This window comes from Antennarius striatus, chromosome 11 (assembly GCF_040054535.1).
Source record: "Antennarius striatus isolate MH-2024 chromosome 11, ASM4005453v1, whole genome shotgun sequence".
NCBI classification, from domain to species: Eukaryota; Metazoa; Chordata; class Actinopteri; order Lophiiformes; family Antennariidae; genus Antennarius; species Antennarius striatus.
In genome coordinates, this window is record NC_090786.1 from 14,301,305 (window position 1) to 14,314,584 (window position 13,280).

The 13,280-nt window shown below is 38.6% G+C and overlaps 1 protein-coding gene across 1 annotated transcript in view; it reads right to left on the reverse strand.

Annotated features, from left to right (window-relative positions):
• Positions 1-13,280, reverse strand: part of eys (eyes shut homolog) — a 167,693-nt gene that overhangs the window by 29,200 nt on the left and 125,213 nt on the right. Inside the window, exon 40 of the mRNA XM_068326759.1 lies at positions 5,327-5,477. Within this exon, the coding sequence (XP_068182860.1) occupies positions 5,327-5,477 (151 nt within the window). The remainder of the gene's footprint in view (positions 1-5,326; positions 5,478-13,280) is intronic.

Below are 13,280 nucleotides of genomic sequence, written 5' to 3' on the forward strand. Positions count from 1 at the left end.
TTCGTGTTTCCATCACATTTTCAGACATTTTTCTCGGGTTCTGCTTATATGTCGGGATTTTCTGAAGCCACACTCAACTGAGCTATTTTGCCTATCATATCCCAGCATAATTATGTATATAAAATGACCAGGAATTGATACACAATTCCTATTAACACACATCTGGGTAGTGTTAGGAACTACATGACAGTCAGTCTCAAAACCCCCGAGAACACAGGAAACATCTGTCATAACAAAGAAGAACTCCACTAAGTCAGAACCATACTTGAGACTCTCCTCCCATTCTTTTGACTAGAGATAAAAACAATACCCACTAAAGTGTCATAAATCTGAATGCTTCTATCTGACAAGGAGCTCACCTGAGACGACACAACAAATGTGATACTGCTGAAATATTACGTGTCATCCTAATTAATCCTTGACTGTGTGTGAATGAAAATTATTCCAAACAATAAATACCACACATAGAAGGATTCAACTAATTATGTGTTCACTTCAAAATTTAATCAGTTTCATCTCAAACACACCCAAAGGAAAACTTACTGCCATCAAAAAAAGCGAGCCAACAACAAACATGTCCTCCCCAAATGAAAAATGACAGAGCCTCCCCTTCTGCACACTCCCCTTTCTGGAAATGTATGCTAGCACAGAGTGTTTCAGTAATGGTCTTTTGCTTGCCAGTTTGTAGTCACAGTCAACCTCCCAGTGCAACAAATGGGTAGCAGATTTAATTGTTAAAAAAAAAGAATTTTATTGAATAAAATGTTTGGAAAAAAACATTTCAAAGTTGCGGTGCTTGTAATGTTTTGATTGACTGACCTGTTTGTCCATTAAGCACTCGTTCACTGAAAAACACAATTCACTGTAACACCATTACATTCAGAAAATTGTAAATGGCTATTGACTGAGCATCCAAACATTAGTGAAGGAAAGGTCGACCCACTACATGTCTGGCGTGCTGCAAACCATTTGGTTTTCTTAGATCACTTTGGTGCAAACACTCTCTGCAAAACCTGCTCTACCAGTGGGAAAGTGAGGCATTCAATTATGTTTATAGTGGAATCTGTCTGCTGAATTCTAAATTAAATATTCTGTCTGTCACTTTTTTTTTGCAAAATCAAGTGGTGTGAGACTAACTGTCATCTGTGGCTCTGAGGGAACAGTAAAAAGAGCTGGATCAAGAGATTATGGAGTGCTTTCTCTGCATTGTAATGCCGAGTTTTGGATACATACATTCTTTTAAATTTATTGACATTTATTATGCAGATTGTGTTGATGCTGAAGTGTGAACAAAGCACGGTTAAAACATTTGAGTTGCAGAAACAGCTGTGTAGATCACCCACAAGAGGGCTATTAATTCCATTTAAATAAACCCTCTGCATTGTTTAATGTGTTTTGTGCTCATCATTGTAACTACTAGTGGCAGCAATTATGTCATAACAAAAACTACTGTGCATAAAAGCCCTGCATGGATAAACATCCAGAAAGTGAAGTACCATTTTTTCAGAGTGTGATGCTGTTTGCTTAACAGAGATGTCGTATCACATCTCCATGTCAACAACGCTGCATCACTGCAAAAGGCAGCCGGCTATGTGTTTAACATGAGCACGTCAAAGTGGTGAAGTTATATTTGTATGAAAATAAAAGGCAAATGTATTATTTTTCCACTTCCGTGAGTCATCTGAACGCTGCTTGAGACAACAATAATACTGGTGGGTTGAAAGAAGGGGATGTGTGGAAAAGAAAGATGAGAAACAAAGGGGGAGATGAGCTTATGTTGCTGTGACATAAGGCAATTTAGATTTTCCAGGTTTGGAAATTATATTGTTTACAGTTAAATACAGACATTGCTTTCCACTGCATGATGGCGGTGAGTTGCAGCAGCTGTAATCAGTGCTGCCAACTATGATTGAAGGAATGTAGGTATTCACTGTTTACAAATGGGTAGATGATGTCAGACACTCATTTGCATATGAATAAAATAGCTGAACTGAAGAATAAAGGCAAAGCTCAGCAGCAGGACCTCTCTCTCCTCTGCCTCTGACTCACTGTTGCCTCACGGTGCTCTTGCTCTGTGCACTAAAGAGACCGAAGATCAGCTGGGCATGGTGAAGCACTATGATCACCACTATGTCGATTACAATTCCATGTTGCAATTCAGTCCCAAATTTTGGTGCAAAATCTGTTGCTTTTGAAATCAATCGTTTTAATCTGATAAAATGACTAGATTTATTGATAATTGGGAGCGATTAGCAGAGGCATAAGTAAATATTTTTGAATATTGCACTATAACATTGATGGAATAGGGTGAGGCAGTTCATCCATCTGTAAACAGTAAACTCTGAGGCACATAAAACATTAGGTAATTTAAATTTGTTTTATATTCGAGATCAAGATAACATATATGCTGTTTTTTGTGAGGAAAAATATTAACATATCACCTTTTTGCACAATAGGAATAAAAAGAAGCAATGCGGCTGAGACACTATCAGGAATTTCATCAAGATATTTTTTTTACATAACTGACCTAATTTACTATATTTTACAACATTTGAATAGCTGGTTTCACACTCTCAAAGCCATACTAGCATGACGGAAAAAGTCTTGCATTTTGTGATTTAATCTGCAGGAAGCAGTTCCCCAGATCACTATTTAAAAATCTAAAAACCTAAATATATTCAATAAGTAATTAAGAGCAATCATATCTGATAGCATTAATGGTTTATTTAAACTTGAGGAACTTTTACGTGAATGCAATTGCAACTTGTGTTAAATTAATTGCTTAAATGTTGTACAAAACAGTTAGTGAAGTAGAGAGGACAACTCTGGTTAAAGTGGGCTTACACAACAAACTGGATTCACTGATTTCTATTGCTGCTGTCTCAAAGCTAGATTATTCTGTTAGCCAGTTATCCTTCAAGCTTCAGACACATACAATGCACACACACATAACATTGCCCTGAGAGGCACTCCACATAAATATTTAGGAAAACATGTCATGACAAAATGCATCAATATAACAACCATCTGCCACCTTTCATGAAAAGCAATAGTCTTGAATACGTAAGTGGTTTTGGGGTTTAAGAATATGTCAACAAATCCATCAAGTCAGCTGGATAGCATCACAATAGCTCTGAGGCACAGACCCTCAACAAATTCTCAACAAATTCAGTAAATAAACTGAAACCTTACACACACAACCAACATATGTCTTTAGATATCAAAATGAATATGACACAATTAGTGATCAAAAATGACTTTAGAGGTGTCTTTAGCTGTTGTGTATCATACGTTCCATCAACATTTGGAATGGTCATACTAACAATTACACCATCATTGTTATTGTAGTTGTCATTTAAGGTTTAAGGATCACATCAAATGTTTGTTTACAGCTCTAGCTCCTCTCTCTCTGTTTTGCTTTCTCCTTTATTTTCTTTAACCATTATTCATCTCATTATTTCTCGACTTTAATTTCTTTGATCATTTCACTTGTTTTTTCTTTGTCCCTCCATGTGTTTTGTCTCTCTTTTTCTTTCACTCTTCCTTTCCTGTTCTCTTTCTGTGTGAACAATGTGCTCTCTATGAGTGAAGCAGCATTCTTTTCACGGTGAAAGGGACAGATTCTTAAGGAGTACTAGGCTGAAGTGTTTCAGACAGAGGAAACACTTCATTTTGGAAATTTAAATTTTTATTTTTTTAAAATTTGGTTTATTTTTTTTCGGACATGTTGATATAACAGACTTCACTCCTTCATCACATTTACAACCTCAACAACAACATCCGAAAAAAAAGGGCTGACGTGTAGAAGCCAATAGACTTGTGAAATTCCTGTCCCCCAACATTAATGCATATGAAGAGCTTTAGGCATGTAAAGCCATCCATCGATCCATCCTCTCTCAAGCAACATTTTTCCACTTATCCAGATCCTGAGGCATGTCCCAGCTGAGCTGGATGTGCCCTGAAAACCTCCAAGGAATGCACCCTGCAGGCAACCTTACAACCTCAACTGGCTTCTTTTATTGTGAAGCTCCCTCTGGATGTCCACGCTCCTCACTCTGTGACTGAGGGTGTGCGCAGCCACCATATGAATGTTTATTTGGGTGGCCTGTATCCATGCTCTCACTCTTTCAGTTTCCACCTTTTCGCTGGTTGAGATGTAGATCTACTGGTAAATTCAGAGCTCAATGCTGTCTTTTCCAGGGGAGCCACATTGTTGGCAATTGACTGTGCCTTGAGATCTCATCCAAGACCTACCCAGAAGGTTTGACTTTCTGTCAACAACACAGACACACTCTTTCATCACTCATAATATTTCTTCAGAAATGTCTAATTTCTCAGCTCGCTGAGTATCAAAGTCTAATGATCCTACCAGACACAATGACTGATTAACAGGAATTCTGCCCTTTTTGTGCATGTTTAAAATATGAATATGATTGCGCAACACTTTCTGAAGGACATAGCTGGTTGTTCATGCCTATTTAGTAAACAGAACTGTATATTTTGTTGATGTGACTGATGTTTTGATGAATGCCCGGGACTGCATTGTTACTGAGGAGTTCAAAAGAAGCAGGACATTAATGTAGAGATTTGTCATTTCAGTTACTGTGGAATCACTTATCTGATCAGCACTGATGTGGACAGCTGGATACCTTTTACAAATGCATTTTTAAAATTGTTATATTTACAAAAAAAGTTAAAAAACAAACAAACAAACAAACAAACAAACAAACAAAAACATAATGACTACCTTTTTACAAGTTAGACATAAGGGCATATGATAGTAATTGTCCTCGTCATGCCAAATCCCACCTTTAACCCCTAGTTACAACAATGATATATTTTTATCTATAAAGAAACATTAATAGATTACAAATACTGATTACAAAAATTGTTTCTTCTTAGACAATGATAATGACTTTGACATATAATTCCAAGGAATACAGTGCACCCTCATTCTTTGCGGTTAATGCGTTCCAGGAACCACATGCAATTAATGAATTCCACGATAGAGCGCCAAACTATTTATCTTATTATTTACGGTAATTTAAACATTTATGAACCCTCCCCATACCGATATTAAATCACATTTTAACTGTATTAACTTTTCCCACTATCAGATAGACTGTTTAAAGTACAAGTGTCTCACAGAAGACTGAGACTCATGGAACCGAGCGCACTTACGGATGCTGTCGGCCAACAGAATGCGCGCACGTTATCACGTGACTGCCCACCAGAAATCCGCAATGAGGTGAAGTTGTGAGCTTTGATGCACGAATGCGCAAGGGAGCACTGTATACAGGAACGGGGTAGGGGATGGGGGGCATACCGTATTGTGAGTGTCACCCATCTATCACTGTTGATCTTTTCGATGACAGCTGCAATCAAACTATGACTTTCAGCACACCCAAGTTCCGCAACCGGGCTGCCGTCTTGAAGAAACACATGAAGAAACTGATGGCCAAAGTTCTGCTCATGAGCTGCAAAGAAAAGAAGTATTTTTAAGAAATTGTACTTAACAAAGAAGATGTTTTGTACTAATGAGATAAATACATTATTCACACTGATTTAAAATTTATTTGTAGACTTTATGACATCAATTCTCCAGGGCTAGAAAATTAGCAGTGTACATGCACTCATGCAGGCACCCGTGGGAGTATTGGTCTTCAAATGAGATGTGCTTCAGCACAAGGTTGCCAACTCTATCCTGAGGCAGCAAAAAAACAACTGCACTAGTAATTTGTAATTAAGAAAAATGTTCTTATCACACTTGTCCTTTGTTTTTCTATGTTGGTATTGACGTGGCACATTTGCTGCATCTACTTAGACCAGTTTGCTGCACATGCACACCAGTGATGAATCATCTGACATCATCTGAATCATGTATATTTCCATTCACTCACCTGTAACCAATATTTTTTCATGTAACTATCCAAATAACAAATACAAATACAAGAACATACACTGTATACATGATTTTCATTGTTTGACAGTATTTTTTTTCCATAACAAAGTATAATCAATTTTTATTAAATAAAGATACTGTACATAAACCCATAGATCACCCTTCAGTTAAGGGTGATCTGTGGGTTAATTTTACTACAGGTGAAAGATAACTAGTGAGAAGCCGTTCTCCATTTTGAATCTCTGTAGAACACCACGCTAATGGCAATTACACATCTAATGGCAGCATAGGCTCCATCTATTTAATGGTAAGTTTATGATTCTTCTGTTAGATAGATAGATGGATGGATGGATGGATGGATGGATGGATGGATGGATGGATGGATGGATGGATGGATGGATGGATGGATGGATAGATAGATAGATAGATAGATAGATACTTAGATAGATACTTTATTAGATATATTATTAATTATATACTTTATTAATTTTTATTTATTATACTTTATTATTATATACTTTATTAATCCCGGAGGAAATTGCACAATTGTTGAAAATATTAGCAAGACAGTTCCATGATACGCAATATGCTGGCAAAGCCCTTTATACTGTATCACCAACGATGGCTGGAAATAGTTTCGCCACATGAATATCAGAATGTTTGGTCTTGTTTTTGCCAAAATATGGAACATCATGAAAAACAGATGAATGATCTCAGTATTACTAACATGAGCAGAAATGTTTTCTATTTACAGTTAATATAAGTTGTGAAGAAGAATGTTCTGTGCCACCCCCAAGACTCCAGTATGTTAAATCACAATGTGAGTTTCTGCTGGGCATGCACAGTCCTTCGGCAAGTGAGACACAATGGCAAGAGAGTGACAGACACTGGCAGCATTAATCCTCCCACATAAGCTACTAGGGTTTTCAAGATGGAAGTGGAGAGAGATAGCACACACTCTAAAAAGACATGGGCAGACGGCAGGTAATATAGGAATGAAGGTCTGTGAATTACACAAAGATAAAATGCCTGTTTCTCCTGTAAACCTGTCAGACATGACATGAGTTGCAGGGTTAAATGTAAAGCAGGAATGGACAGAAGACATAGAAGTATAGGGGGTTGAGGAGACAGCTTTGAGTATTCATAGTGTAGGTTACATCTCTCATGAAGTGATGGCATTGGTGGAGGATTTGCACACCAAAATATCATGGTTAAAAAAAAAAGCTGCATGGCCACTGATATGAAAGGTCTGAGCAAATTTTATAAGGATTGTGTCAAATATTTCCCATCTATTTGTAAGAAAAAGGATACGCTTCACTGAAAATACTACACTCTGATAAAGAATATTCGAAGGTCTTCCTTGGGTTCAACAGGGATGTGCCTAACGGTGCAAGTGGCAGTTGAGAAATGAACCACAGGAAGAATATCTTGTTAATATTTTATACTGTTTCCTCAACCTTTTTGTATGAAAGACCCTTCACAAAGTGGCAAGAGTGGAGAAATATAGTAAGTACTGTTCATTAGAGTGGGTGTATTTCCAAAATATTTTTAATTGCCTGCAGTGTCTAGAGCCAAATTTCATCCCGTTATGGAGTCATTTTATCATTAGATAATGTTGACTTTATATGTGAAGCTCTCCATGAAAGACTTCCTGGTGTCTTGCTGTTCAGTCAGACCATGCTGTTAGCTGGCACCGACACCTGAAGACAATTCTATTAAGATAGTAATGTAGTTGGCAGTTGGTTGATATATATTTTTAATTTATGTCTGATACAGATTTAAAAAAAATGTCTGACATGTTTCTGAACATCATAAAAAAAACAACAACTTTTTTTTTTATCAGTGTGAATCCTGAACAGCAGGAAACATTTCTCATCTAATTTCCATTCAGTCAAAACACAGGTCGTTCTGAAGATAACTGTTGGCTGTAAGTTATGTTCCAAAATGGGCAAGGATGAAGCTTCCTTACGCAGATGGAAGCAGAAAGCACAGTCTTCTATAGTTAAAAAAAAAAAATTAATTAATTGTTATATAAAACACCCACTGTAAGCATCTCACCAGCCATGTTTTCAGTGTTAGAAATCATTATGCCTTTAAATTCCTGCATGGCCTCACAGTACATTTATCTGATGTTATGGTAAGGCCTTTGGAAGAGGTTGCACAAGTCGTTCAACTCCTTCAGGATGGCACATCAATTTGTGCTGTTGCAAGGAGGTTTGCTGTGTCTCCCAGCAGTCTCAAGAGCATGGAGGAGATTCCAGGAAACAGATAGTCACTCCAGGAAAGCTGGACAGGGACGTAGAAGGTCCTTAAACCCTCAGCAGGATCGGTACATGCTCCTTTGTGCAAGGAAGAACAGGATGAGCACTGCCAGAGCCCTACATAAGGACCTCCAGCAGGCCACTGGTGTGAATGTTTCTGACCAAACAATCACAAACAGGCTCCATGAGGGTCCCCCTGAGGTCTCGATGTCCTGTAGTGGGACCTGTGCTCATTGTCCAGCACCGTAGAGCTTGATTGGCATTTGCCAAGACCACCAGCATTGTCAAATACGTCACTGGTGCCCTATGCTCTTCACCAACGAGAGCAGATTCAACCTGAGCACATGCAATACATGTGAAAGGGTCTGGAGATGCCGTGGAGAACTTTATGGTGCCTGCAACATCATTCAGCATGGCTGGTTTGGTGGTGGGTCAGTGATGGTCTGGGGAGGCATATTCCTGGAAGAATGCACAGACCTCTGCAGGTCAGATAAATACACCCTGACTGCTATTAGGTTTCGTTATGAAATCCTTGGACCCATTGTCAGAACCCACGCAGGTGCAGTGGGACCTGGATTCTTCCCGGTCCACGACAATGCCCGACCTCATGTGGCTAGAGTATGCAGGTAGTTCCTAGAGGAAGGAATTGATACCATTGACAGGACCCCAGTTCGCCTGACCTAAACCCAATAGAACACCTCTAGGACATTATGTTTAGGTCCATCCGGCGCCGCCAGGTTGGTCCTCAGACTGTCCAGGAGCTCAGTGATGCCCTGGTCCAGATCAAGGAGGAGGTTCCTCCAAGACACCATCCATCATCTCATTAGGAGCATGTCCCCATCTTGTCAGGCATGCTAACAAGCACATGGGGGCCACACAAACTACTGAGAGTCATTTTGAGTTGCTACAATGATACAGTATATTGGCAAAATGGACTAGTCTACTGCATCATTTTTTTCACTTTCATTTTTGGGTTGTCTTTGATTCCCCCCTCTATATGGTGATCATTTTCATTTCTATCAAATTATGTGGCATCGTTTTGTTACTAATACATCACCTACTTATTATCAGGAAAGATATTCAAGATATTTTTTCCCGCGTTTAGATCTGATGTGTTTTCAAAGTGTCCCTCTCATTTTTTGAGCAGTATCTATTCTTTATAAACCAGTAGTGCTTAAAATTTTCCTGCTTCAAGCAGTTAGGTTGCTGAAATGGAATAACTTTCCCATGAAGTTTGATTATTTTCATACTTATATTGTCTTCATGTCTATTTTTAACATTGTTTCCTATTTTGTATAACAAAACGTAAATATTCTTAACATTTTGTTTGGATTTACCTTTCAACAAAGTAGAACAGAAACATGCACTTTAAATGATTGCTGTGTACATGTGTGGAGTCCATGACATACAACCATGCATCTGTCAGTGTTTTTATGCTTCTAAAACACTAATCACACAAACAAACAGCAAGTCTACTTTATGAGGGAATCACTCAGTGCATTAAACTGTGAAACAGAGCTGCTAAGTATGCTTAATATAATTGAATTAACACCTCCGCGATTGTCACTAAAGCAAGCAGAAAAAAATGAGATCAACATGCAGAATTAAATTAGTTTTCAGAGCAGAACAGTAGCAATAGAATGCATTGGGCTGTACAGGTGTACCCAATAAGGTGTATAAATCTTTGCTCCATATCGTTGCTTGAAAGTCCTGAGGCGGTACTTGTGGTAATCATCACAAGCTCAGCGCTCACACAGCTGTGTGAGGGAACATATTTCAGTTTACACCTGCATCTGTGAGGGCCACAAAAATGTGAAATTGATGAGATACCAGTTCATTTGTTTTTTGGTGCATTTATTTGTGCTTTCAATATTTCAATATTTACTTTGTTACTTGTCATACAGTAGATGCAATTTAATCCTTTCTATTTGGAAGGTAGGTATATTTCTCGTGATGGCAATAGGAGAGGTCCCTGAAAATCTTCTCCTTCAAGCACATCTTGTAGAATTGGACGTGCAGCTACTTGAGCATTGATTTGATTTCTATAGTCCAATATATTTGAAAAAACTTGTTTTTACTGAATGTAAAAAAGACTCATACTGAATCTGGTAAAAAAAGTGTTTCAGTTCGCAGCCCCTATGGAAGGGAATGAACTCCAGAAAGACTTGAAATTGCAGGAGCTCATCTCTTTAAATGCTTTTAGAACAATGGTTAAGGGTAGGGCAGATGCTGAAACATTGCAACTGTTTCTCCCCATAGCCTATGGCTCAAATCACTTGTTGTTTGTTGTTTTTATTGATGTCTATTTTATACTGTACATCTTTTCTCGGTAAAATGTTGTAATTTATTTTTTATCTGTAATGATCTGACGTGTGTCTGAAACTTTTTGTTGCCTTCTTGGCCCAGGTCCTTCTTGAAAAATAGATTCTTAATCTCAATGAGGCTAACATGGATAAATAAAGGTTAAAAAAAAAAACCAGGCTCTGAATCCACTCAAAATATAAAACATTTCCACAGGTTAACTTTGTGCAAACTCAAATATTCCTAGTGTGCTATTAAGATGATAACCATATGACACTACGGCCAAGTAGTGATGTGACGTTCCGTACCAAGGCTTTGAAGCATGTGCCATGTAAGGAGGGGACATATCAAGGCTTGGTTCATGTAGGGGAGCTGAAAATGATGATGTCCGAAGCCTCGATGCCCAGCTAATACCACGAGACTGATTCAGGTAGTGGTTTGGTTTGTGCCGCGAGGTTTGACAACGACAACGAGGTTTGACAACTATATGAGGCGGGTGTTTCCTAAACCAGGGGAAATATTGTGATATCCCCTGTGTTTGGTTGTGTGTGTTCTGCATGTCGCGAGACTTGATATGGGGACGGGTGAGTGTGAAAGGTGAGTGTTGAGCGGGAGTTAGTTCAGGATAGTTAATGATTCAGACTGGATGTGTTCATTAAAAGCTCTCAAAGGAAGTCTCGAGTTGTCATCCTTGTGTGCATTCATGACACTGAGGGATTGTTACAATACAGTGGTACCTTTACTTATGAATGTCCCTACGTACGAAATTTTCTACTTACGAAACGCCTCAACAGGAAAATATTGCCTCTAGTTACGAAAGAAATTTCGTAGGTTCCTGAACGCAACATTTTTATAGCTGCTCTGCCATTGGCTATTACCTAGCATCCTGGCATACGATTAAGCCAATGAGGAGGTCCCTCATTGGCTAAGGACGCTGCATAGGTGTCTATGCACACTCTGCATAGGTGTATATGCAGCATCCTCGTCATTCGGCCCTAGACCCATGACGTGTTCTGATAGTTTTACGTAAATATATTAACTTTTTGAGTATTCGCTATGGACCCTAAGAAAGTGATGGAGAAAATAGGAAAAGAAAAGACAAATAAAATTTTCTGTCCATACAAATAAAGCAAGGGGTAATAGCAAAAGCATGAAAAGTGATGTGTTTGGTTGATCTTGCCAAAGAATATGGCCGTCATGCATCTACAATTGCCACGTTATTAAAACAAAAGGAAGTTTAAGGAATTTAAGGCATCGCGTGGGTGGTTGGAGAAGTTTAAAAGGAGGACTGGAATTCACTCTGTTGTTCGGCATGGTGAGGCAAGAAAGCATGAACCAAAGAGGACAAAAGACAATGAGGACAAGTTAAATGGTAAATGACCATCATTTTTATTCTTTACTCTATTCTTTGTTTTTTACGTTATGCACAACTCTCATTTATTGTGTAATAATCTAATTGTGCCATGTATTTGTTAAATGTTTTGATGCATTTCTATGCTTTATAAAACATTTATGTCTGAATTTTGGTAGGCTAGGAATGGATTAGGGCATTTGCATGGAAAACGCATCTCTACTTATGAAATTTTCTACTTACGAAATTTCTTCCAGAACCAATTAATTTTGTAAGTAGAGGTACCACTGTATTGTTTTAATTTTTTTTTTTTTTCATACACTGAATTAATCCCAACAGGGAAATTAGTGGCACACTCTAGTTAGTACATATAAATATATATTCGTGTGTACAGGCCCTGAACACACAAACACACACAAGGTCCTGTACACATGCAGGGGGAAGTAGAGTGGCGGGCAGCTCCTGCTCGATGCGCCCTAATGAGCAGCTTGTAAGGGGGATGGCGCCTTATTCAAGGGCTCTTCAGCCGTGCTCCGGAGGCGAGCTGAAACCTCCTACTGTCAGCTCACACTCACACTGGTGTTTTTGGGCGGGAGCGGGAATGAAACCGCCGATCTGAAAAAATTGGACAACCTGCTCTACCACTCGCTCTACAACTGAGCCACCGCTCCCCCAAAAAAGAAAAGAAATAAATCACCTAAGACCTACCACAGTAGACCGCAAGGCAGTCTGAGACTGTAACATCCCGCGACACCCCTGAATTCAATATTTTACCCTGACCTACATATTTTTTTTCTCTGGCTTCCTGAAAATGATGCTTTTTGTTTTGTGATTTTATCTCATCAGGTTTCAGAAATGTGTACCTAAGTAGGTATACAGTGCGCCCTTGTTCCTTGCCGTTAATGCGTTCCAGGAACCACACGTGATTAACAAATTCCGCGGTAGAGCGAAGTTTATGAACCCTCCCCATACTGATAATAAACAACCTTCTATCTGTATTATCTTTTCCCACACTCTTATCGACTGTTTAAAAGCACTTTTGTGTCTCACGGAAGTCCGAGACTCACAGAACTTAACGCACTTCCGGATGCCGTCAGCCAATAGAATGTGCGTACGGTATCACGTGACTGCCTACCAAATATTTGTGATGGGTAAAGTCACTAGGTTGATGCACGAATGCCTAAGGGCATACTGTAAAAGTGAACATTTGACCTTGACCTAGTTTTTCATTCAATGTCAAGGTTGTGATCTAATTTCCATCCCCTTGCTTCCCTGAATATAACGCCTTTTGTTTTCTCTCTCTACCTTATGTATATGTACTAAAAATGTACAAAAGTTGAAATTTGACCTTGACCTAGTTTTTTTCAAGGCCAAGGTAAGTACAGTATATATACTTGTCAAAGTACGGCATTTGGAGTAAAATAAAAGTAATTTCCCTACAGGGATTATTAATAGATTTATTTGA